Here is a 27,800-nt window from a genome sequence, read left to right as displayed (position 1 = left end):
AAAATATTTTTATCTAGACATAATGTCTAGCTGTTTTTAAACTTGCGCTGGGTCTCAGCTTAAAAGTAGGCTCTTTGGAGTGTTAACAGAGCCTCAGCTCTATTAATCAGGCTTACTCTAGTTCTGCCACAGTCCAGAGGCTGTGCAGTAGATTTAGGATCAAAGAGGGCCCAGCACAAATACATGTTTTGGTCATAGTCACATGAAAAAAAAGCTTTTCCGTTAGTTAAAAAATAAAAAAATCCTTGGTGTGTGAGGTCAAATATTTAGCATTCTCCTCCAAACACAGACTGGCACTTCTGAAAGATTTTGCACGGCCTGTTAAATAATACATGATGTTCTCACCTTTGATGTTCTTTCAAGAACATTTTGTGGGGCTGTTTATGATGAAGAAATCAGGTAGGATATATGATATTGGCTTTAAGTTAAATCGATAAAAATAATAAAGAAAAAATAAGAACAAATGATTAAGATCCAAAAAATAAAAAGGTTTATTTACTAAAATTACAGCATATAATCCACATTCAACTAAACTATATTTACAACATATCAGAGAACGAAAAAAAAAATATATATATATCCTTACACAGGTGATGATGAAATCAATAATTTATCTAAATACCATTTTACAGCTTCACACATCAAGTTGAAGTGTTTTGAACATGGAATCAGTAACTAAGGACTTTTGCTGCAAAGTAAAGGAACTTTATTAAATGTAAAGATATTTCACCTCCATTTCCTTGATGATAAGCCTTTGAGGAAGCCCTTCAGAAATGTTGTTTGATGTAAAAGCTCACTGATTTGCAAATAAGGTATGCCTTAAGAACTTCAGAATATTTATCAGTCACTGAGCTCCTCCTCGTCGCTGAAGTAGGCGCTCTTTTTGATCCTGGGTTTATGCGAGTTATCTGATGTGGAGGCCTGGGCTGAGTCTTCTGTGGCTTGTTTTCTTCGTTTCTCTTCCTCTTCCATGTGAGCTTGCTGTAAAATAAGCAAATTAATAAAGGCTTATTTTTTAAAAACGTTTTCCTCGTCATGAATTTAAGCATTAGTCTAAGGCTAAATTGCAATGCTACTGCAGGGGTGCAACAGTACATACATCTTCAAGTTTTTTTGAAATCATTATTCAGTTTCTGATATTTAAACGTGTCAGTATGTGGTTATACAGGTCCTGAAATTTAATGGTTTATATTCACTGATCAGCCATAACTTTAAAATCTGTCATCTAGTGTTGAACCCTTTTGGTCCAACAGAACAGCTTCGCATCTGTATCTGGCTTTTTAGGCTACAATTTTGTATTTTTTATGGCCTGTTCACTCAACCATTTTACAAATTATATATCTGAGATTTTCCTGTACATGTCACCCTAATAAACTAATGTTTGGTTTCATATTTACTTTACAATGGGGATGTTATTCAGTCACAAGCACATATTTGGTTTATATTGTTATTAATTTTTTTACTATTGCAATTATTTTGAAATTTCTTCAAACATGGTGCGGTGGTAATATGGGTTTTGGGTCTGTAACATTGCAATCATGCCACTATAAGCTTTCCTTTGCAGCTGTTGTTTATATCTAGGGATTCATTTCATGATGATATTGTTAATTCTTTCAGCATCAGCCTAAAACGTCATTATTTCAAACCAATATCTGCTGACATATTTGTTGTATGCAAAAAAAGGATGAAGTGATGCTGGCAAAACTACTACAATTCACTGACGCTGGCCGCATGAATTAAAAATTCATTGAATTTAGCTAGTTTGTATTTATTATTAATAGTTTTAAAGTGATAACCTTTAAGAGGGTGTCTAGTCTCTGTGTAAGTTAGAAAAGTATATACAGCTCTGGAATATAATGGAGGCCACTTAAAAATTATGAGTTTCTTGATTTCACCAAATTAAAAACCTCTGGAATATAATCAAGAAGAGGATGATCACAAGCCATTAAACCAAACTAAACTACTTAAATTTTTGCACTAGGCACTAGGAGTAGCATGAAGTTATCCAAAAGCAGTGTGTAAGACTGGTGGAGGAGAACATGCCAAGATGCATAAAAACTGTGATTAAAAAAACAGGGTTATTCCACCAAATATTGATTTCTGAACTCTTAAAACTTTATGAAAATGAACTTGTTTTTTTTGCATTATTTAAGGTCTGAAAGCTCTACACCAGACATTTCTCCTTTTCCGCTAATAAATGCTCTAAATGACAATATTTTTATTTGGAATTTGAGAAAAATGTTGTCTGTAGTTTATAGAATAAAACAACAACGTTCATTTTACCCAAACATATACCTATAAATAGCAAAACCAGAGAAACTGATTCAGAAACTGAAGTGCTCTCTTAATTTCTTCAGAGCTGTATATATTGGCATTGGCATGGGTATCGGCAGATATGTAAATGTGCAACAACGGATATCCATATTGACCCAGAACTACCACATAGCTGCATCCCTATTTATTTCCTTTTCTTTTTAGCAAACATCTTGAACTAAATGTCATCAAAAAAATCTTTTTTTCTTATTTAATTGGTATGTTTCAAAATTCTTTTAATGGTTTAGCAACATTAGCCTTATGCTAACAGACTAGCTACAAGTTAACATTATGACATTAATGAGACGTTACCGTTTACACCAAAATTAGATGTTTTTCACTGACCTGGAAAGCGATTGCCTGACTCAAACTGTCGAGTGCAGGGTCTTCTCCCTCATCTGCGCTGTCTTCAGGCTCACTGGTGAGGAAAATAAAAACATGTCCAAATTATGCTTTATATAAGAGCCCACACACACTCGCGCACACACAAGCACACACATACAAACACAAAGCTTCTCATTTTCAGACAGGCTACTTACACTTCTTCAGGTTGTTTTGTCTTTTTCTTCTTTTTCTTTTCCTTTTTTGGTGGAGGTTCTCTTTCTCCAAGCAAATTCTTTGGGCAGGCATAGCTTAAGTGACCATCTTCCTGTGGTGAATAACAGAAATAACTGTATCAACTGTAGTGCAACTATTAGGACAGAGCTGGGCGATATGGCCCAAAAAATAAATCTTTGATTTAAAAAAAAAAAAAAAAAAAAAAATCAGATTTCAATCAAATTAAAGATGATAAAGAAATGGTTAAAAACTAGTTTTTATTTATTTAGTTTTCACTTAAATGTCCCCTTTGTGGTTAAAGTGCAACCAAAAACAAGCAAAGAAATAACAATTGTAAACAGTGAGAACATCTAGTAACTTTTAGAAAGCTTTCTCCAACATAGTTTAGGTACTGACACAATGCACCCTCAAACTTAAAAAATAAATAAATAAATCTAAAGTACAATTTAATATGCTATTAAGTGAAGACTTTTCCCCATTTGAATTGCAAAACAAAGCTTTTAAATAAGTGCCAGTGTTGTATAAAATTAGATTATCTTTTCTGATGAATATGAAAAAAAATCAACGTAGTGCATACAGATCCTGGTACACGGTTGAAAGATGTGCCAGGGAAAGTTGCTTGTTTTACTTTAGATGGGGATCTAGAGTTGCTGCTGCTGCGATTATTATTTTGGGAGGAGAACTTTTCCTGCTCTGCTTCTGTTTAGGGTGTAGAGATAAATTGGTCATGCTGCTTCGTTTAGAAGCAATCGGTTTAAACACACCTTACAGCGAGGACCTGTTTGATCTACGTCCGACGCCACAAAACCGAACCGAATAACGGATCTAGTTGCTCCGTTTTGGGCATAAGATCCGCCGTCATGTGTGTATGTGTGTGGGGGCTGCGCGCGGGAGAGAGGGGCGGGGGGTGCGCGCGGGAGAGAGGGGAGGGGCTAAGCTCACTCTGAAGTACGGAAGCCCACAGGGGAGCGTCTGTGGTTGAAAATTAAAACTCAGAGAAAATCAATTTTGATAAGAACACATCGTCCTTAATTGTAAATTCGAATTAATCGATAAAACCGATTAATCGCCCACCTCTATATTACACCAAGCAGACTAAAATGAAGTTGCTTAATTTAAAGTCAGTTTAGTTTTTTTTCTATTTTAACAAACAAATAAACAATAAGTGCCTAAATCTGTACTGAACTAAAAACATTCCAGGGTTATTCCCTGTCTGAGACCTGTTCCATAGTATATATACTGTAAACAGTTAATACTGTCATATTTTGTTTTCTTTGTTTCCTCAAAACTTAACCCTAACCTAAAAATATTTTGTGATTTATCAAATTATTATTTAAAAGAGAATGATCCACAAACTTACACCACACTCATAACACCTAGACTTGTCTGAGTAGTTTCTCCTCCGGATAAACTCAGCAGCTCTTCCATTATCAATAGCAATGCTGGCCTTCACTGTCCTGCCAAACAACTGCAAAAGACACAAAGTGTTACTGGGAGTACTGGGACAACACAGCAAACCAAAGACTTGGAAAGTGATAATTAAAGGATAGAAACAGAATGTATTTTTGATTACAAACGAACCTGTTTGTTGTTTAGTGCTCGAGAACAGTTGTGGGCTGACTCTCTGTCAAGGAACAGCACGAATGCAACACCTTTGCTCATCCGTGTGTGTTTATCTTTAACAACAGTCACCCTTCAAACAACACCAAGAAACTGTGTGTGAGGCTGCAAGTGATTACGATGTAACTTCTTGTTTTTTTGTAGAATATGAAGAACTATAAAAAAATATATACATACTTACTTCACAACTTTTCCATATTTGGTGCACAACTTTTGAGGAAATAAGAAAATTCCAAGTAAAAAAAAAAAAAAAAAATTAAATATCATGCAATCCATACATTTAGAACGTAATCTAAAACACTCTTTTTTGATTATGAGTTGAAAAATTTGTTAGGTTAATAAAAAACACAAAAGATTAGATTCAATCCTTATGATATGATATGAGCTATGAGTCAAGCTAATGACTGGTGCCAACTGACAGTTTTTTACTTGAATTTACATATTTAAACTCTGATCATTTAAACAACGTATTATCACAGGCATGGCAAACCATGTTTTTTTGCATGTATGTCACTCTTAAATGTTTTAGATCAGGGGTGTCAAACTCATTTTGGCCGAGGGCCACATTGGCATATTGGCTGTCCTCCGAGGGCCAGATGTAACTTATAAATATAAGAAAATGTAACCAAATGTAATATATGTAAATGAATGTAATTACTCCTTAATGTTAAATAACTCTCAATATATTATTTATTCAATCAAATATTACAGTTGCATGGAAAAAATGTTTGCTTGTTGCTCTATTAACATAAATCCTGTTATGAAATCCAAAAACTCCATCAATCAAGAACCAAACTATACAAGTGAATAGAAATGACATAAAATACAAGTTATATTAACTTTGATCAAAACGTTTGATACTGAAAAGAGGCTTAATTAATATAAAATCAAAAATTGTGAGCTGTGACAGATTTAGCATTTCCTCATCCAACCACTAGTGGGAGCTGCAGCAGCACAAGCCCACAGTCTTTACTGAGTCAGAGCTACAGCCCAGCCACGGGCTACAGGACTCAGCTGAGCCAGTCTGGAGCGTTTTTTAAATTTTAAGTTCTTCTGTGTATGAAATAAAATAACCCCACTAACCGGATAATACAGCTCTCTACAGTTCATATTTCAGCCCAAGCAGCTAACAGCAGCAGTTTAGAGCAGCCATCCCGGAGTCACTGCTCGGATTACATTATAAACAGGTCAGTTAGCGCGCTGCTAACCTCAGGATGTTTATAACTACGGAGTTTAGAACACACCACGGCTGCAAGGTTAGACTGTTGAAGGCTACTGGAGACTATTAAAGGCTATTGGAGGTTATTGAAAGGGTTATTGGGGGCAGAAATCAGTAAAGGCTGGTTAGATAAGTGATTCACCTCCTCGTCCTTTGCTGAGGTGAAACTGCGACTAGCGATGTCACAGTGATGTTTATTAACCTCATTAAAACAGATTTTATCAGCTATTGTCTTATACATATTTACACATAATTTATATCTCTTCTAAAAAGCGTTTATTTTGGTCAGTAACACAAAAGGCATACCGGTCTTTCGCCTTGAAGCACAGCCGTCCGTCTGCATCAACTTGTCTTTTTCTGGATATTATGGGATAAACATGTCTCAATTCCACCCGCGAAGTTACACCTTCCCTCCGGCAGGGTTTCCACATCAATGACTACACTGCCGTGTAGTGGCAGTAAGCCGTAACTTTGCGGGTAATACAATCGACAAGCATTGTGGGAAATGTATTTTTTGGTCAAAGAACGCTTCTGACCTATTTATTATAGACACTAAGATTTTACAAGCTCTCGCGGGCCACATAAAAAGACGTGGCGGGCCACATTTGGCCCGCGGGCCTTGTGTTTGACACATGTGTTTTAGATCATCAAACTAATTTAAATATTAGTCAAAGACAACACAAGTAAACACAAATTGCAGTTTTTAAATTAAGAGTTTTAATTTAAAGAAGAAGAAATCATGAAAACACACATGGCCCTGTGTGAAACAGTGTTTGCCCCCTAAACATAATAACTGGTTGAGCCACCCTTATCAGCAACAACTGCAATCAAGGGTTTGTGTAACTTGCAAGGAGTCTTTGACAGCACTGTGGAGAAATTTTGGCTCCACCCCTCTTTACAGAATTATTCATTATTATTATTAAAGACAAATTGAAGGGTTTTCCAGCATGAACAGCCTTTTTAAGGTCATGCCACAGCATCTCAATCTGATTTAGATCAGGAGTTTGACTAGTCCACTCCAGTCTTCTACAGCAAGTCCTGAAACAGCAAAACAACCCAGACCATCACACTACCACCACTATATTTTACTCTAGGTATGATGTTCTTTTTCTGGAATGCAGTGTTTCTTTTATGCCAGATGTAAAGGGACACACACCTTCCAAAAAGTTAAATTTTTGCCTCGTCAGTCCACAGAGAATTATCCCAAAAGTCTCAGAGATCATCAAGATGGATTCTGGCACAATTAAGACAAGCCTTACAGTAAATGTTATTTTTGCTTAGCAGTGGCTCTTGGATGAGTTGTCACTGAGCTCTTGGGGTAATGTTGGTCGGCCAGCCACTCCTCGGAAGGTTCACCACTGTTTCACGTCTTTACCTTTGTGGGTAATGGCTCTTACTATGGTTTGCAGAAGTCCCTAAACTTTAGATCTTAATTACTTTCTTTTTCCTTTGTTCATGGATTTCCTGTGGATATAGGCATGATATAGCTTATCTTTTGAGTATTTTTTGATCTACTTCACTTTGTCAGGCAGGTTCTATTTAAGTGATTTATTGATTGAGAACAGGTGTGGCTGTAATCAGGCCTCGGTGTGGTTAGAGAAATTGAGCTCAGGTGTTATAAACCACAGTTATGTTTTAACGGTTGTTAAAACACTTTTTCACACAGGGTCATGTAGGTTTGGATTTTTTTCCCTTAATAATGAAAATTTCAGTTTGGACCGGCTGACAAAAAGCTTTGGGGACGGTTGTGAAATAAGTTAGCCTGGAGCCCTGGTTGTGCACTACAGAAAGTCAGGAAATCACTGTAGTGCTTTACATCACATATTTAATAATAATTTTACAAAATATGAGCTACAATTAAACCCCAGCAGCTTACCTTATGCAGGTCGTTATTAGTCAGAGAAAATGGCAGATTGGAAACATAAACAGTGCTCTTGCTCGGTGCTAACCCGCCACTCATCTTGCTTCTGAAAAAATGAAAAGGTAGCTGTTAGCTAACTATAATAAACTTGCTAGCATTGCCAACCAGATCCCCTGCATGTTAAGAGCCCCACAGTAATTCGGAGCTGACACATTAGCCACTTCTTACCAGCTGCGACTGAGGTGAGAATAACCATTTATATTGTAATTGAAAATAGCTCTTATATTTGAAGAATATCAAGATTCATGGTTTGTAAAATATCACCCAGCCCTAAGGAATCGTGAGCACCCCCTTCATTCTTACATGCAGGAAATCACTGTAACACCTTGCACTTTATGTTGTTATGTTGTATATTGTCTATTGCTTGTTGTTCCATGTTGCACCATGGTTCCAGAGGAACATAATTTGACTACACTGTGTACCTGTACTCAGATGTAATGACAATAAATGCCTCTCGACTCTTGACTTGACTTGCAGCTTTTATGTTAAACACGGGGCAAACATAATCTGTCAGGTAAAGTGTAAAATATAAAAAATTATGTGTCTGACAGAAGCAAAATTTTACCTAAAGAGATTCAGACTGGCAGCTTCTATATGTAAAGATGTACAATCTCGATTATCGCATTCTGAAAAGCGTATTAAAACAGTAGTTAATTTGTTCAACAGACGAATTTGTTTATCCTCCAAGGACTAACTGCCACATTTGGAAGGAACATGCATTTGTGGGATCTGAGTTTGTTAGTTGCAGCCATTAGCAATTTGCCAAATCTTCTCTTCCAAAGAAAAACAGCTTATTGTGCTGTCGTTATTGACTTATGAGATTCTGGTACCCCAAGGATCTGCCAATCAGGTGTCCTATGCGATAGGGCATTGTGATAAAAAGCAGAATCCAACTTAAGTAAACAGTGGATAAATTACTTTATTAATGGATATTTAGAGTTTTTCTTATTTACTCACAAAATCAATGAAAAATTTTTGTTTTACACTGCCGACCGAAAGACAATTCAGTTTTCCCAGGGTGCATTAAACAATGCTTGAATGTAATTTGCAATTAAAAATGGAAAACAATAAAGCATTAATAACGTATACAAAAATATGGTTATAATCACCTATTTAACTTCACCTGATACAGTCATTTAGATCAGCCAAATAACATAGCTACACTTCTGGAGAGAACATTTTATAATATGGTGATTTTTGTATTTATGCACTAGGGGAGCATGGTTTGAAAAGGTAGCACATCTTAGCATTTTACCGAGTCCCACTTCAAGCAGTTGCTGCATTTGGAATGAGCCCTGATACCATACACAATTTAAAGGCAAAGTTCCATATAACTGGGGATATCAGAGATGACGATACCCCAAGATCATCAAACACCAAACGAGTCAATGGCAGAGAAGCTTTGGCAAAATTTGAATAGATGCAACCCACATACTCAGCTCTGCTGCATACACCACAAATGCATGCTCCTTACAAATGTGGCTCCATTTAACAGAGAAAATAACATGCTTTTAAAAGGCATAGGACGTAGCTATTGTATAGAAACATTGTTACAACATTTACATTTAAGATATTTAGCTGACGCCATTATCCAGAGCGACTTACAACAGTGCTTCACTGTTTTATTTTAATATATCCAGAGCTAGTTTGTGGGGGACTAGGATCAAGAGATACACAACGCTTGATAATGTTTACAACTCTTACAACAAAGAACTAACGTTAATCTACCAAACATAAATTTCATTACTTTTGTGCTACGTTATGTTTTATTTAACTAAGTTAGTTAAGCTAGTTAACTTAGGTTAACTAACTGGCAATCTGGTAGTGACAGAGGCAGATTAGGTTAGCTAGTAAGCTAATACATACAAATACTACAAAGTATGTTGTTTTCTTACCAAGCAGAGAACGAATACAGCGCTGCGCCAACGTGTGTGTATGTCTGTGTTACGATGAAGTGCACTTTAACTAACTAACTTAGCTACTTATTTAATCAAGCTAGATTAATGATGCTACAAGTGCCTATGCACTGTGAAAGCAGAGATATCCAAACAGTGTAGGTTTTCAAAATTAAAGACCTCAACTATGATGTTGATATAGCTACTTAAAATGCGCGTTTTATATATTTAATAATGAATATACTACCACAAACTGGCATTTGTAGTAACTGTATTATTGCACTTAGTTATATGCTTAGTTTTTTTTTAACTGTAAATTAAATTCTAGTTTGAAGTGCAACGAGAGGAGAGACTCTTATTTTGATAGCATCCTGACCGGAAGCGCTGTGTGCTTGTCTCGTGCGCCTTTTCGTTTGTGTTGATTTTGAGCATGGTCGTTATTAGCTTTAGCTGTTTAGCTCTGCTGTAGTGAGTATAGGTAGTTTATATAGTCGGGTGAAGGAGAGAACCTTGTTTAAACGATGTGAAGTAGTCAGCTGCCGCTGAACTGCAGCTTTACAGTCGCTGTTTGTTATTTTTTAGAAGCTGCTTCACACAAAGCGAGTCGCGTTGGAACTGAGGGTCTCCCTCTCACACACAGACAGACAGAAAGACCCCCATACACAGGGCTAACACGACTCTAGATGTGAGGTACGTAATTTACTGTAACTACTGCTCTTATTTCTTATTTAAACCTGACTTCAGCAGCAGCAGAGCTCTAGCTAGCTCGCGTAGCTGCTGCTTTAGCCCCTTCACTGTCAGCAAAAACCCGAACTATTGAAACTTGATGAAGAATACAGACTTTTGTCGAATGGCCCACCTATATTAACCACCAGCATTCCGAAATACAGCGATTTTAACCAATGCTCCCAACAGGCTTAAAATGCTAGTGATAGGGGATTTAGCGTTGCCCATGCAAGGAAATTGATATTTGTACACCATTTACAAACTCAAAGTTGCTCCACAGGTCATTGGTAGAACTCTAAGGACCCTGACATCTCAGTCCATCAGTTTTCATTAATTTTAAAATAACTAGTTGTGTTCTCTAGTATGAATGAATGCCATGTGAGCTGTTTTTGTGAAAAAAAAAAAGTGCTCAGGTGTTTCTGTATAACCCTGCTTTAGATCACTGAATTAGAGGTCTCTGAAGAAAGACAGGATTTTGGCTCTTGCTTACGAAAATTCATACATGCAAACACATCACATCTGATTGGCACTGCAGCAGAGAAGGTTACCTGCTGCCTCCCCCCACAGTCAATTTTACAGCTGTAAAACTTAAAGGACAAAATGTTTTCAGAGATAAAGTTGTAAAGATATAGCACTAAGTGATGAGTAAAGTTAACCCCTTAAACTTCACTGAACGCAGACTCACATCTCCGCCACGGCACTGCTCTCCGGCTCTTCTGAAGGCGGTTAAACTCACGAGTTGACATGGTGCTTTTCCTGTTTGACTCGTTTTTTTGAGCATTTTCTTTTACTAGCTACTGCAGACAATGGAGGTTGAACAGTTTTATAGGCGGCATGCATATACAACTCAGAGAGACCTATAGTATTTCACAAAGAACAAAAAAAATACTTTGAAAATGTACAGCTTGTTTATTTAAAAAGACTATTTATACAAACAGTACCTTGAACTGATTGGGAACAGATAGCAAATTCTGTGGAAATGCTTGAATAAAATAGAGGTATTTTCAGCAACAGTTGGAATTTGTTCATTTTCACTAAATTAAGTTTCCCATCTGTTTCCCTATCCTACTTCACCAGTCGACTTATCGAATAAAGCGTGAAGCTGAATTTTCAGCAGTGCTAGACCTGCTGAATTTTCAGAACACGGTGAGCAAGCAGACAAACCAAACGGACAAATGACACATTTGTACTCATTATCATGTTTCATTATCATTTCTTCTTTAACTTGTGCGAATTAATCGTTATTTGAGACATTAACTAACCATTTGTTCAACATTTTAAGCAATAGCTTAATTAGCTAGTGTGTTTTTGTTTTGCGCAATTTTAGAGTGAGAAAAAAAATGACAATGCAAAGGTTTGTGCTCTCAGATAACATCTTCCAAATGTAAAAAAGGTAAAAAAAAAAAAAAAAGAGATTGCAATGATTTCCAAATCTTATATACTCATCTTAACAATACAACGTAGATCACATATCAGATACTAAAAGTTTGACGTTTGACCAATTCTTGTAAGAAAAAAATCAGTTAGAACTAGAACTCATTTAGAAGTTGTGAAACAATTTCAAAAAATGTTCCTTAATCTAAAAATTGTAAATACTTTTGATATCCTGTCAGCTACAGAACATAATATTAGAAGATACAGAGAATATGGCAAAGTATCTGTGTGCCAAGGTTGATGATCAATATTGAATGCTATTGCAAAATAGCAGAACAGAAAAAAAAGATGATGCTTGACATGTCTTCTGCCCTTTGTTTACGCCCACTGGTTCTCTGGCCTGCACGAGTGGCATTTTGACCTCTGGTGTTCAAACAATGCAACTGCATGAGATTTCATAGAAACAAAACGTGGAATTGTTACCACAATGCATATCGAAAAATGATTCCATTGCAATGCATTGTGTCCCGATGCATCGTTACTCCCCTATTTATTTGTCATTTAGATCTTAAAATATAAAGACTACAAAGATGGGATTTTTTCTGGTTCAAAATTGGACAACTTGTCAAACTGGAGATTCTAGCTATGATTTGCGAGATGTGCTTAAATTCCTGTAACTTAAATATTAAATAGTACAAAATACTTTTAATGTCCTGTACCTTTTTCAGGTAGCCAAGACTGTACAGCTGAAGATTGCCTCTTAAGAAAGCAAGTAAGTAAAACATTTTGATCTGGTTGTCTAAAATCTATTAAACATTTTAAAATTGAAAAACTATTTCTTCAGAAATTCCTGAGTGCATTGAACAGTAAGTTCACTGACTTCAATGTGTATCACATGCTTTCCAAAGGAATTCTTATTTTATGCTTTCAAATCATAAAATCATGATCCTGACAGTTGTCTTTGTGTAGAAATGTTTAGCTGTAGTGTAGCTGTAGCGCTCTTCATGTTTTTGTGCATTTTTCCCCTCTAGTGGCGTTCAGGAGAGACAGGAATCTCCGTGAGATGTATGAAGAACGATTCCATCCAGAACGACCTGTAAGATCTGTTACTGTGTTTATGGAATGTTTATAATCTTTAAGGAACTGTCTGTGTGCATTGCAACGTCGTGCGTTTGTAATCTACATTCGTTCTCCTTTACTTGCCTTGTTTAGGGCCAGTATCAGAGAGCAGCTGGAGGGGAAAGGAGACCGGGTTTTGGACGTCCTGATGATGACTATGGCCGAGGTTTTGACTACGATGGTCCTCGCTTTTACCCAAATGGTGCCCCCAGAAACTACCATGGTGAAGATCAGAGGGGTTTTCATGGTGACAGCCATCACTCTTTTGGCAATGAACCGAGAGGCGGTCCACCTGGTCGGAGGGTAAGTGCAGGAGCTGCAGCAACTAAAGCCCATTCATTGCTGTAATGTGTTTTCATCTGTACAAAAAAATAGTTCTACGCACCAAAGAATAGAAACTATATATTTTCTGAACATATTTTTTTCTGAAAGCTATATTAAAGAAAATGCCAAATAATGTTATTTTATAAATACTGAAATGCTGGCACTGTGTAAATTAATCCACTGCAAAAAAGAAAGAAAGGGGTTCCTTAAGGGTTCTTTCGTCAGAGCAATGGTTCTAAATTAGTGTTGTCTATATTGAAATGTGAATTTTAATTCAGTTCCTATCCTGTGCTGTTGCTCCTGCACTGCTCTGATTTTGCAGAGCGCCCTCTGGCGTTTGTTTATCATCATTAACAGGCATTATTCTCAGCCTCAAGAGTTCGGAGCTGTGCTTTAGCAGCTAGAGTTAAAGCAGCTTAGATCTTAGAAGAGTAGGACAGTTTTTTTTGTGTAGCTTAGAAACCATAAGTGTTTTGTCTGTATGTGTGCCATTTTCTATCTAGACTCTGTTACATGCCTGGTTGTCTATTTACTGCTGTTTCCTGCTGTGCCACTGCTGTGGTTACAAGTGAAACTGTTATAGAAATGCTGTACTTTACTGATCGGGGGGTGATATATATATTCTTCTTGATTTAAAACTGGGCCACAAGTTCAAAACTACAAGAGAGAAAGTAACAGAAAGTAAATGAAAACAGGTCACACTCACAGTACTGTCAAATAGATACTTGAAGATTTCATTTAAAATGTTGCCAGATTAATGTTGCCAAATACATGTGAAGTGACCTTTTTGTTTTACTTTTCAGTATGGCTAATAGCTCATCAAATTATGAAATCCATAAAATTTATTTATTAGAATATAACAAGAACTTCAACAGCAGTCAGCATGTGGCACTGGTGAGATGTTATTAAAGATGTTATTAATAGGTCATTTTGATGTTGGCCTGGTCGTCTGTATTACCGGGTTTGGTGTTTCTTGTATTCCTCTTGACAATACCCCACAGATGAGTGTTGGCTGGCCAGTCAGGTAAAGCAATATTATGCTCAACAATTTATGTGTAGTTTTAGCAGTATTGGCAGGTGATAAGTCCTGTTGGAAAAGGAAATCAACATCTTCAAAAAGCTTATTAATAATAAAACACAGAGCACCAACACCAGCAGATGACATGGCAACCCAAACCATGACAGACTTTAACTTCACAGTAGACCTTGTGACATCTTGCACTAAAGTCAGCCTCAGTCAAGGTTCTTTTCTTAAAAAAAAATGCTATCATTCCATGTGTTAATGCTCCCTTTTCTTTAAAAAAAAGTCCATTAATATACTTTGAAACAGGACTCTGTGAAGAGCCAGCCTTTTCTTCAGGGACCTTATGTGCCTTTCTATTGTTGGGAGCATGTCAGTGATTGTCTTCTGGACAACTGTCAGCCTTTCTTCCTATTACTGTTGTTGTGTGTGCAAAACTAAACCGTGAGATACACAGTATTTATAATGATAGAATTGTAGTTTACTCAAACCTGAAGTTTAGTATTCTAATAATCTGAGACACTGGATTTCTATATTGAACAAAATGCTTTTTCCACAATATACTATTTTTAGATGCACATGTAGTTATTCACATTTAATGCTCAAGCACAAACTCAAGCGACTTTACAAGACCAGTTTATTAATGTCCTTGTCTGTAGTACTGCTGCCCAGCACATAGCAGCATAAAAATAGATACTACAGACTCATAGTTAGTTCCCAGCAGCAGACATCTCACGCCAGGGGACCTCAGCCTCTTCAGAATGTATACATGCCTCTGGCACTTCTTGTCACAGAGCAGGATGATCTATATATATATAATGTCATATTACAAAAATAGTCTCTAAAAAAAGACATTTTTACTTTAATAGCAAATGCAAGTGCTAGACCTTTCACAAGCACTATTTAAAATATATATTCCTACATGCACTGCCTTGTTAAAAAAAAGCCACATACTAATATTTTGTCACAATGTCACAAGATTTATTTCAATCCAGTGTTGCATTAATTTTTCACCAAAATCTTACAGCATTGATGATGGTAGAGTCTTACCACTGTACAAAGTCTTCCATCAGCACATCCCAAAGATTCTCAATGAGGTTAAGATCTGGACTCATGTGTGAAAATGATGATCTCATGCTCCCTGAATCACTCTTTCACAAATCCAGCCCCATGAATCCTGACATTATCATCTTGGAATACGCCCGTGTCATCAGGGAAGAAAAAAATCCATTGATGGAATAACCTGGTCTATATTCAGTATATTCAGGTAGTCAGCTGACCTTATTCTTTCAGCACATACTGTTGCTGAATCTGTGACTTTTTTTTTTGGCCAGTCAGTGTTTCTAAAAACATTGATCATATAAAATCACTGTTAACTCACTTTTTGAGTGCATTTGTTTTCCCCTTCGAGTCGCAACTGCTTCTACAAACAATCCAAGCATGAAAAAAAATCTATCCACCAGTCAGTCAGCTGAAAGAGTTTGGTGTCAGGGATCGTATGTTTCTATGAGCTGTTTGTATGGCTCCCTTATTGTGACATCACAATAAGGAAACCTGCATAGAACCACCCTGGCACCACCCTTCAACCGTCAACCCCTACCAGTGCCCCACCTAGTAGATCAGTTGAAAAAACGCTATTTAATTTTCCTGCTTGAAAACCTCAGACAGTACACAGGATAATTAGCCAGCAGACTTCATCTGATGGAGGCATCTATGGCAAGTCAGGGTGGGTCCGTGGCAAATCAGCAGATGAGGGAGATATGAGTTAAAATAATGATTTATTTATTTTTTTGTTTCTATCACAGTTAAGCATGAACTGGCTTGTTTGTGTTTTGCCATTTAGCACAAGCTAACACTAACGTGTAGAAAACGCTTAGAGTATTGATTGCTTGGGCAGCAACAGCTTATTTGCATTAAAAAGTGACGGAGCCCTTAAACAGCTTATTCTAAAAGAGAGGTAAACTGGCTGAAGAATAAAGCTGGTGAGATCTCTTTATGTGAGAGTAATTTTGTGCAAAGAACTGCATGAACATAGACCTATTCCAACTTCTTACTAAAGAGGATTAATGTTTCCCCTTTAAATAAAGTCAACATACCAGCTCATTCTTGTTAATGGGCTCCTTTCACTTAATAAACTATAATCGTGTTTCCTCATATTGTATAATGAGTCATAAACATAATTATTATTTGTACCATAGTCATGTGGCTTTATTACATATGAAAACACAAAAAGGATGGACAAAATATTCATGACATTGTCAGTTAAGGTGTGTCACCCTGGTTTAGTTTTCCCAAGATGACTGAATTGTAGGTAAATCTTTTTTTGCATGATTGTGATTATCACTTAAATCTCTGGGTGTGTGTGTCTGTCTCAGCAGGAGGACTACCCTTATTACAGAGGACCCAGAGAGGAGCCTCACTCAGGACGCCAAGTGGATTTCAGGTATTAGCATGATGTATAATATGTCACACCTGCTTAACTTGACAGGGGTAAAGTAATGTGTCTGTCTTTGCGATCTGTACTATGTCTGAATGTGACCCTAAGCAGAGAGTGAGCTGTGGGAAAGAGATTATAGAGAGAAGCGTTAATAGGGAGGTGGTCATGTGTCTGGTTTATTTTGAGATCTCTATGGTGCTTGTAATATCATGAGGATTCTGAAGACATTTTTCTCAGCAGATGGCAGCACTGCGTCATCTGTTGAATGTGTGTACAGTTATTAATATGCTTGAGGTGTGTAAGATGTGTAAACCTGGCTGTAAAGTAGTTTTTTTTTTTTTTTTTTTTTTTACAAAAGACGAAAAGGCAAAACATCTACACATTTACACATTTTTCTTTTTAGTTTTAGGTTTAGGAGGTTAGAAATGTATAGTACATACAGATAATACAGTGCCTTAAAAAAAGTATTAATATCCTGTGAATGTTTCCACATATTATTGTTTTGCATCCACAAACCATGTTGTCCACACTATAAGATTCACCTAACCTGTCTTAATTTCCCCAAAAATTTTATTTCCCCGTCAGTGCGCCTTATAATCCAGTGCGCCTAATGTATGAATTCTACCAGTCAGGTTGTAAAGAGCAGTAAAGCCACTCCACTAAAGTACAGTGTTATACAGGAGATTTAGTTTAGTTCTCCAGCACTGTGACTCGAAACTGGAGCAGAATTAGCATTAGCCACTAACTGTGCTTGGCACTAGTTCTTTCACTATTCAGATGTGAGTGTTATCAGCCTGTATCCTGCTGCCAACTCCGGCTGTCACTGCTGGAGCAGCATTAGCATTAGCCGCTTACTGCACTAAGCACTAGCTCTTTCGCTGTTCAGAGGCGAGTATATCAGACTGTAATCTGCGCCTTTACCATGTTAAAATAAGATGCGTGGTATGAACTGCTGTCTAATATCACCCTGGCTTACCAGAACACTCAGGGTTCCTCAGTATAATACTGTCTGGTGGCATTAGTGGAAATCTGGAAATCTAGGATTACTGTAAATAAAAGAAAGTGCTTTACTCACCCCAAAAAAACTGTTTTCAGGAGAGAAATCGTTTTAGATTTACATTGAAGTCTGTTTGACTTTCAAACTATTTTTTTTTAAGAATTACCATTTTGTTTACTTATCTTAGCTTTACAGGTCTTCTTAATTAGAAGGAAAACTTGGCAACACCCTTGTTCCTTACTGGTGTTGCATAATGTGCCCTATAATCAAGTGAAATATATTAGAAAATAGACGTTTATGGATAGTGTGCCTTATAGTGCAAAAAATACAGTTATACATGTTATCTGATAGACCAACACAAATTAGCAAAGCAGCCCTTTGGAGTACTTTTCTATCAACTTTGATCATCTACAGCAGGGGTGTCCAAACTTTTTTTGTTGGGGGCCAGAAGGAGAAATATATTTGAAGTCACGGGCCACAGACTCTGTATTAAAACAAATAATGAAATATACCACTTTAAATAATACCTTTTTTCCTGGTTATTTCATTTACACACCGTTTTACTTGACTTAATATCTTTGTCTTTGACAGTGTTGTTTGAACTAAGATTTTTCAAATTGATGTTTAATTTCATGATGTCTCTTAATATTAAACTCCTTTATTACAGCAACTTTTAGACTCTTTTTTTCTCTGCGCTAGAAATGCGCACCCTCTCCGCTTTTAGACTCTTTGGCCCGTTTCTGACACCTAGCGTTCAAACTTTGAATCTCACATTATAAAAACCTGCTTTACAGCGGGCTAACTTTCATTGTATTTCTAAAATACCTCGCGGGCCGCTCCAAAAAAGGAAACGGGCCGCAAATGGCCCGCGGACCGTAGTTTGGACACCCCTGATCTAAAGGCTAAAGACTAAAAGGATTTACCTTTGCGAAATAGCTCAAACTTAGTCTGATTGGATGGAGAGCATCTGTGAACAGCAATTTTTAAGTCTTGCCACTCTGGATTTCTGATGCTGTTTAATCATTAATGTTTCCTAACAACCCACCGGGGCCTTCACAGAACTGCTGTAGTTATAATGAGAATAAATTACACACAGATGGACTCATGAATTAGGAGACTTTGGTAATTTGACACACTGGATTTTGTTTAGGGGTGTCAGTACGGGGGGCTGAATACAAATGCATGCTACATTTTTTTTTTATTTATGCATCATTTTATTTTCACTTCACAATTACTTGATACTTTGTGTTGGTCTATCACATAAAATCCCCATAAAATACATTTGTGGGTGTAACATAAAAAGTTCAAAAGTTATTAATACTTTTTTAAGATATTATATATACACCACTGGTCAATTGTTTGTTTTGAACTCAATTTTTCCTAATTTTATTGACATTGAAGCAATAATATCTTGAAATGGCACCAAGATAAACAGTAAAGTAGTGTAAAATAGGGATGTCCCTGATCCGATTACGGAATCAGATGGAAAATATCTACATTATTGAAGTATCAAAACTGTAATATTGTACATTTGAGAATGCATTGAGAATGCCCATGCTGTTTCACACTGCCAGTGACTACTCCCTCATGTTGTGAGTGCGTTTGTGGCCGCTTGTGCTGTTGTGCCGTTTATCAACTATTTTCCTCCAAACTGCGGATACACAGTCACTGTACAGAAGACTATCAAATGATCCTTCTTTCTCTCTCCCTCACCCACTTTACAATATTTAAATTTGATGATCTTAATTATGATTAATCAAAATATTAGTTGTGTGAAATATTTTTGTTTGTTCATTTAAGAAAAGATGCATATTTAAACGGAGCACTTAAGCACTTGTTTAATTTGTGCTATTAATTGAGTAAAATCACATTTAGATGCAATTTTCTGGAGAAATTACAAATTTTGTAGTTAAAAATTGAGAAAAATAATGGAACAGATCTCACAGACTCCATAACAAGTTTGGAGCATCAGAAGTTTGGCTTATACCTAAACACTGAATTAGGAAAAGTCTCAGTTTTAGGTGTGAGGAGAAGACTAAGAGCTGCAGGCTTTTTTTTACAGGTTTAAGTAAGAAACTCTATTTTAAGAGGCAGATAAGTAAAGCAGTTTAGCCTCGGGAATGGCAATACTGTCTGTGGATTACATTGTTCTAAATATATTAATAAAGCTGTATGTGAGAGAGATAAATGTCAAGTCATTTGTCTTTACAGGAAGCATATATCAAGCTAATACCTGACCTACATTCTGCTTTATTTTGGCGTAGCTCTCATGGGAATCTATCGGGAGAGAAGCACTGTGGTTTATAGGTTAGTTTGGAAAGATTCTGTGTGGCTTTTTCTCTCTCATTCCTCACACATAGCCAAAGATTATTGTTTCAGTGCGGAGGTTACGCCCTGTAAACCCAATGCAGTACTTTACACTCAACCTACCATTTTTAAAAAATATAATTGAATACCTGAGAGAATAATAGACTAATTTTAACCCTCTGCAGTCCAAGGGAATTTTTTTTTTTTTTTTTGCATCTTTTCTTAAACTTGCCTTAAAACACACTTGCTTATAAAATAATATGGATATGTTTTATGTCATAATATTGATATGTTTTATATCAAAATGTTCATAACAATCTCAGATCTCTAATGTAATGAGGCCTTATGTGACCTAGAGCAAGTGTGAAAAAAGAATCTGTCCATAAACAGTAAAAACAAGTCTAATTTGAGCAGTTCTTGTGAAATTTATGGGAAAAAAAATCTAAAAATGTGTCTAGTCTATCAAAAATCAATTGTGCCCACATCATTTAACCGATATTGGTTAAAGTTAGTCGTATTTAGTCCACCATTACGGAGATATAAAAAAAACACAGTTCTTTAAATACAGTTCATACATTACCATCCTTAAATTCACATTTTTTACATATGAAACCTTTTCTGAAGCTCTGTTATCCTCCTCTCTTAAGAGGCTACAGAAACTTGAACAGCTCAGCTGTCAACACTTTATGCTGACAGATTCCTGAGGTGAGGGCGTGTCCTTAGTGAGTTTCCATTGGTCAGTTTCATACAAAACATACATAAAATCCGCCAATTTCAGTGGAGAGGCTAATGACTGACACAGATCCACCAGTCAGAGGTAGAACCAGTGTCTCAGTCTTTATTCATAGCTGTGAGTTACATGCTGTCATTTACATGCTGGAAATGTCCAACTTCAATGATTAGGGAGCTAAATTAAATGAATTTCTGTTCTTTGTCTTCTTAAAGCTGATAAGAGAAACATTGAGTGTTTATTGGCCGGGTTAAAGATATATATTGGATCTTTTAAAAGAAGATCAATTTAAATACAATGACTTTTGAAATATTTAAATGTTTTACCTGCAGTATCAACTTGTGCTTTTCATAATTAATTTAAAATGGGCTGTTATTAATTGAAGCACTTAAAACGGTCATCTAATGCTCTGTACAACATGATTTTCCAAGTGGTGATTGCTGAAATGTTCACAATACACAGCTTGTCTTTGTAATTGGGAATCTGTATGTCAGTGTGGTTTGCACTTTTCATGACTTAAAATAAACAGGGGGTCACATGTTACTAAAACTTTGACCAGGAGGAATCCCCAGTGAGTCTGTCTAGTCACAAACACGTGAGAAGTGCCACATTTGTTGGTGTTGTACAACTCCTATTTCCATTGCCTTGCACTCTCGTTGGCTTTAGCTTTATGTTTGACTCCCTGCAAGATGCAGCTGGGGCACAGCAGTTTTCACACGTCTGGATTTGGAGTCGCTGAAAGTGGCAGATCTTTAGCTAAGTACCCTTCAGACGAGCTCACAGATCGCACAATTCAAATCAGTGCTGCTTCTGACCTTGAGTTTTTGTCAGTGGCCAAAACCGCTGGCAAGTGTACGAAATATTTCCATGTCAGATAAACAACATTTAAGATTAATTCTTGCTTCAGATCTTGAAATATTTACAGATAATTTTGCTCATCCTTCAAATTTGAGAAGATGTCTTAACTTGTATTCTGTGAGAATTCCAATCTTCAATCACCTGATGATACAATATGTGTCACAGTTCAGTGATTACATTAAAAATGATAAATTGTGATAGTGCAGGCAATTAAATCTTGCAATTTTATGTAATTTACATTTTCTAAAAAGTCTCAGGGTTTAAAAAACATCTTTATGCATAATACATTTTTAGGCAACCAGAAGAGTGGGATCTGAGCTTTTGGGATTTAAATATGATGCAAAACAAACCACACAAATATTTACATTAAAACAATTCTTTCAAAATCTATATTATGTTTTTGAGATTAATGCTTCAATATATCAATATTTTTATACCCCCATTAAACACTGTGGGTCTGAAAAAAATGCAGAGCTGATGAAGAAACTGCCCATTCATTCATATGCAAGCAACAGCAGCCACATTTAGAAACATAACAGAAATATTACATAAGTGAGAAGCTATGTATCTTATGTAAAAAATGTAAAAAATAGACTAAGATATGTAGCTTTTCAGTTATGTTATCTTTCTGTAATGTTTCTAAATGTAGATGCTGTTGCTTGCATATGACCTACTTTGCTTACTATAAATCTGCAGAGATCATAGACCTACAGTGTCTTCGTAGACCCACAGTGTTTTAAAAGGGGTATAAGATATATTAAAGTATCAATCTCAAAAACAATATATAAATATTATATATATATATATATATATATATATATATATATATATATATATATATATATATATATACATACATAAAGATTGATGACAGGCAGTGATTCGTTTAGATAGCAGCATTGTATTATTTTCAAATCCCACTGTTTGGTTGCCTAAACATGTATTATGCATATGATGTTGCATGTGATTTTGCCCTGTAATATTCCCTAAAATGAAAGTTAAATAAAGTTGTATGATATTATCTTGCTTGCCGTATCAATTTAACAATATATTATTTGAAATGTAACCCTAAATTGTGATGCAAATGGAGTTTTCACAGAATCCAAGTGTTAAATCGTCTGAAGCAAGAGTTGAACTTAAAAGTGTTATTTATATGACAGGGAAATATTTTTCCATCTGCAAGGTCTTGCAGTTATTAGGAGCCTTGTTTTCTCTGTATTTGTTTTATTATTGTACACAGTAATATGTATTATATTGTATACCAGTCTCATTTAATGTTTTTTCTTTATTTTGATTATTATCTACATTGTAGATCAATATTGAAGACATCAAAACTATAAAAGAACGCAAATACAATTATGAATTAAACAAAAAAATGTTAAACAAGCCAAAATATGTTGTAATACTTTTGATTCTTAAAGTACCACCTTTTGCTTTAATGCCACCATTGCCCCCTTTTGGCATTCTCTCAGAGGTAGAACCTGGAATGGGTCTCTAACGTTGTTAAAGGAGTTTCTAGAGGTGCTGAGCTTTTGTTAACTGCTTTTTCTTTACTTTGCGCACTGACTAGTCCCAAAACACCTGGGTTAGGTTTTTAAGTTAGTTGTTTGTGAAGGCCAAACCTTCACTACCTTCGTCTACTGCCTAATTGCAAGTGTGTTCCTTGTTCCGGAATTTTAAGTCTTTAATATTAATCTATAACGAAGTAAATAATACAAATAAAGAGCAAATATTAATGAGAAATTGTGTCCACACTTTTGACTGGTTCTGTATACCAAATTTCTATCCCTGTTTATTTAAAACTCACCACTTCTACTTTCCTCTTCACTTTCACAAGTAATAATGTTTTTTGGGGTTTTGGATAAAGTTTTGAGCAGAATGAACAGAATGCAGATAATTGGTGACTGTATCCACTCATTGCGTAATCTACTAATGAGACTAGAGCTGTGAGGCAGGAGGAGTGCGGCGCAGGACTGAATGTGCTGGAGTAGAGTTCTGAGTGATTAGTGCTGGTTTTTGCACTTGTAACATTAGGGATGATGGAGACGTTTTTGCGTTGTTGCAGTATTATGCCCCTAACAACAGGAGAGTCATATCTAAACTCCTCACATATCGATGTAATTAATGGCTGTATTGATTTGAAATAAATGGAGTGTGACTTCTGGCAGTTTACCATCACTGTGTGTGTGTGGAACAATGTCAAATGTAGAGTTACATTTATGGTAAATGTGATTGATATAAAGTGGCCTAAGGCTATTTGAGGTCTTAAGGCTTGATGTGCAATAATGTGCACTAATTGCAGACTAAATATTGGGATCTATTAAGCTTTCTGTCAGTTACACTGTTAGTTATGAGCAGAGGAGTCAAGTAATGAAGTACAAATACTTTGTTTCCTTAAGTAGAAATTTTGATTTTGATTGTTGTTCAGCCCACTTTTTACTTCTACTCCTTACGTTTTCACACAGTTATCTGAACTTTCTGCTCCTTGCGTTTTAACAACAGCCTCTCTACGCTTATTTTATTTCAACTTGTTCGCAATCTGGCTTTTTATCACAAAAAAAAGATACATCTCTCCCTAATTGCACCCCAATCTTTTTACATTAACATTTTAATAGAACATTTTTAGTCATTATCGGTTTAAAAATATATATTTTGGGGAGGGGGTTTAATGCACTATAAGCTCCTGTGGTTCGGCCTAAGCTTTTGTTCTTAATGGAGTTTTCCCCTACTTTTATACTTTAAGTAGTTTTGAAACCAGTACTTTTACTTGAGTAAAAAGCTTGAGTTGGTACTTTAACTTCTACAGAAGTATTTTAAACCCTAGTATCTATACCTGTGAATACTTCTATCACCTTTGGTTGAGTATACCTCGAGTTTACTGTACAACCATTTTCTGCCACATGGTGGCACTGGTGTCATCAGATGATGCTTTGAACGTGAATTACTGCACTCACGCACATGGTCTGTTAATCATTTTAGTCATGCTGTAGGCTATATTTGGTGGTGGGCTGCCTGCATAAAAATCCTTATTTGTTATGTGTTCTTATTAAACAGTTTGGAATGGAGATCTTTTTTCTTTTTTTAATGTAGGCCAGTATGATGGAACAGGACTGGAAGCATGTAACTCATTATAAACCTTCAACACTGTCTCATATATAGGTATGCGATTATTACTCTTGGTTTCTGATTGCAGTTTTAGAGCTGGAGGTTATTAAAAGCCCTTTTTTGTATATAGGTATAATATTGGCAGTAAAGACAGACATGTGGTAATTTGCCCTGTCGGTCTGGGGCAGACGGGGTCATGTACACTTCAAACAAAAGATCAGGCTCATTAAAGTTTTGTGAGGTCACTGTGAGTGGCCTTTGCTGTCGTTCCTGTTCGTGTGTGTCTGTGAGAGAGAGAGAGAAAGAGAGAGAGAAACGGTTGAGAGTTCGTGCCAAGGTCACCCAAACCAGGTGCCTCTAATTCGTTCCTGGCCGTTCCCCACCTCTGCCCCCTAGCCTGTACTGCAGGGTAGTATAAACGGTTCAACCAGAGGGAGAAAACAGGGAAAGCGGGCTTAGGGCAGCGTAAAACCTGGGCCTTTATTGCCCCTTACACAGATTTGTGTTAATGAACGATACGGACACTGCGGTTAGCTCCCCTGCACTGCAGTTCCAGGAGGCTCTGCAACGTTTTTAAGAGGCCATTGCTCTTTGTGTGGTTTAAAGCAAGCTGGAGTTTACAGGCAGGATGTGTAGCCTCTGGCGTGATTCTTACACAAACATGCAAAGTCTTAAATGAGGTGGGTAGCTCCCACGATGAGGAAGAAATGTAGTAGAAACTTTCCATTAGTATTGTAATAATTAGGTTGTAGTCATTAATCTGTTACAGAGTATCCATACAGGGGGTCATACCAGTAGACTAATGCAGTTAAAAAAGCAGGAACAATAAAAGAACAAGATGTAGTGTATAATAAACTGTGTTTCAAAATGTACCATGCACTGTAGCAACTAAGCTGCAGATCCGGCATTTTAATGTCAGTTTTTTTATACTGTATCAAATAGAACTTGTTTGCAAATTTTTAACTATTCAACATACCACATTTTTAATCCCATGCAGTTTTTTTTAAAGCAACATTATGTGAAAATTGAGTTGAAAAGCTAAAGCTAAAAGCTGGAAGATACAGGTTAACATTGTACTTGAAAGAAGCTTGTCGATTGATGTAGAAAAGTAATGATATGAGTAGAGATGGGAAGATCGATTGGTCATCTATCGGTAATGGAGGATTTTCAGACAAAAAAAAAAAAACACTATCGCCCCAATTCTTTTTGGATTTTGCTGATTTGTGCTTTAAGGTTCCCACTGCAGGGCTGCTGTGTGGATCACTGTTGGTGTCGTTAGGTCACAGGAAGTTGTAGTTCCTTGTCCGGCTGTTATATGACACTGATGTATAGCGCAGCAGCCCTCAGAATCACGTTCAAGCTGTTTTTTAAAATAAATATTGGTTATTTTAAGCAGTAAAATGACTCAGGAAAACAGGCAGTGAGGCAGCTGATGTTTGGATACCTGTTCCTGCAGTATTGGTGTTTAAGTAAACAAAAACATAATTATAATCTCTTCACAATAATAATCTCTCCTGAAATCTGTTTATTTAGATGAGGAAAGCGCTTCTATTTATTTACAGTCAGCTTAGATATCCAGTGTTTGCTTAGAGAAGGCTGTAATTAAGGGGAACTGCACCATGTCTTGCATCTATGTGTCATTTGGCCCCGCCCAAGATTGGTATTGGCAATCGGCAGACATTTGTTGAATACTGATCCTTCCCTCTCTAGACATAAGATTTATTTATTTATTTTTTAAATGTACCTAAGCCAATTCACCTAGCCACTCACTAGTCAATCCACCCAGAGAGTGGAGTCAGTGTCCCTTTCTCTGTTGATCAATTCGGATCCCATATTGCGGGACGTTGCTGTATTTTCAGCACTATAAGGTGCACTTAAAATCTTTTAATTTTCCCAAAAATCGTCAGTGCGCCTTCTTATCCAGTGTGTCTTATAAATGTATTCAAATTGCTGCCAAACTGCAGTGTTATTTAGGAGTTTCAGCTTAGTTCTTTTAACACCGGGACTGTAGTAGCATTAGCATTAGCATTGGCCGCTAACTGCTATTTTTCTGTTCAGAGGGGAGTATTATCAGCCTTTAGCCTGCTCCTAACCCCTGCTAGCACTGCTGAAGTGTTTAGCCGCTAATGCTAATGCTCCAGCCCAGTGTTATAGAAATTCGGGAATCTAAGCTTGCTGTAAATAAATGAAAGCACCTTACTCACCCAAATAAACAGTTTTCAACAGAGAAGTATCTGTAGATTTACTACCAGCACTCAAATTTATTATAGTTTTCTTTATTTAGCTTAGCTTTGCTGAATTAGAAGTTCCTTATAGTGTCTTTTAAAATGCTCCTTATAATCAAGTGTACCTTATGTATGAAAATAGACCAAAAAATCAGGGTTTAAATAAGGCACACAAATGGGACTCATTTCCACCAAGTTTTGGGCTGCTCTGTTTAAAAAGAGAATTACATGCAAATAGCCATTTCTTGCTCCTAGGCCTCCCTTTTTGAGATTTTAGCCACTATTAAAAATGATCACATGATTTTTACAAAACGAGAGATACAGAACTGGTATCTGAATAAAAATAAGATTGCTATTGTTGAGTACAGAGTAGCAACAATAGCAGTGTTGTATACTGATGATGACTAATCTGAGGTGTATCAACATTATTTTGAACCTGTTACTTTTGGGTAAAAATGCTACAAAATGCTCTTTTAATAAGGCAAATCAGAACAGAGTTCAGCAATCAGGAGACAAGCCTTCAGCTTGTTTAATATAATTTTGTTTACTGCCTTGCACTGCCTCAGAGCAGCATGACTAACTCCATCTTCATAAGTAAGAAACAGACAGCATGCTGCATCTAATTCTAGGAGTGCAGTTCTTAGCTTAGCTTTGTTTGCCATAAAAATTATAGGATTCCGAATGTGAAAGGGAAAGCCTCTACCTCGGCCTGTGCTCACATTTCCTTTTGAAGTTAGTTACTACCTCTGCTACTTTCCCTGCATCAGGGGTTTGGCTAGAAGGTAATCTATCAAACCAGCCTCCCTGCTGGGTAAGAGGACAGACGTGGCCTCCCCTCCGTCCAGTCTAATGGTCCTCAGATGCAGTAGTGCTTACTGTTGACCCCTTAAGAGCAGGGGCATGAGGTTTCTAAACAACCCCTGTAAAGGAGGTCATTGAAGTGGACTGCTTTGCCTCTCCCTGTGAGGGACGCAGGGCAGGCTGTGCTTGAGGGTTGCCTGTTATTTCTTATAATCGTAAGTGTGTCTGAACTTTGCAAAAGGAAGGAAAT

The 27,800-nt window shown here is 36.6% G+C and overlaps 2 protein-coding genes across 3 annotated transcripts in view; one reads left to right on the top strand and one right to left on the bottom strand.

Annotated features, from left to right (window-relative positions):
- Positions 1-467: 467 nt before the first annotated feature.
- zcrb1 (zinc finger CCHC-type and RNA binding motif 1) lies at positions 468-9,686 on the bottom strand. Its single transcript, XM_022671276.2, has 8 exons — positions 9,527-9,686; positions 7,587-7,677; positions 4,673-4,701; positions 4,453-4,564; positions 4,232-4,339; positions 2,853-2,962; positions 2,659-2,731; positions 468-981 (listed from the first exon to the last, which is right to left on the bottom strand). The coding sequence occupies exons 2-8, from the start codon at positions 7,668-7,670 to the stop codon at positions 841-843; spliced, it is 657 nt and encodes a 218-aa protein (XP_022526997.1). The 5' UTR covers positions 7,671-7,677; positions 9,527-9,686; the 3' UTR covers positions 468-840.
- Positions 9,687-9,906: 220 nt separating this feature from the next.
- Positions 9,907-27,800, top strand: part of pphln1 (periphilin 1) — a 55,231-nt gene continuing 37,337 nt past the window's right edge. Inside the window, exons 1-5 of one of the 2 annotated variants that reach the window (XM_049474240.1) lie at positions 9,907-10,216; positions 12,355-12,398; positions 12,658-12,722; positions 12,839-13,048; positions 16,469-16,533. In XM_049474240.1, the coding sequence (XP_049330197.1) occupies position 12,398; positions 12,658-12,722; positions 12,839-13,048; positions 16,469-16,533 (341 nt within the window). In that variant the 5' untranslated portion in view covers positions 9,907-10,216; positions 12,355-12,397. Of the gene's footprint in view, positions 10,217-12,354; positions 12,399-12,657; positions 12,723-12,838; positions 13,049-16,465; positions 16,534-27,800 lie in introns of both variants that reach the window. The other variant, XM_049474239.1, reaches the window with a different exon arrangement.

This window comes from Astyanax mexicanus, chromosome 2 (assembly GCF_023375975.1).
Source record: "Astyanax mexicanus isolate ESR-SI-001 chromosome 2, AstMex3_surface, whole genome shotgun sequence".
Classification (NCBI taxonomy): Eukaryota; Metazoa; Chordata; class Actinopteri; order Characiformes; family Acestrorhamphidae; genus Astyanax; species Astyanax mexicanus.
Note: the sequence above shows the minus strand (reverse complement) of the source record. Positions and strands in the feature narration are given on the sequence as shown.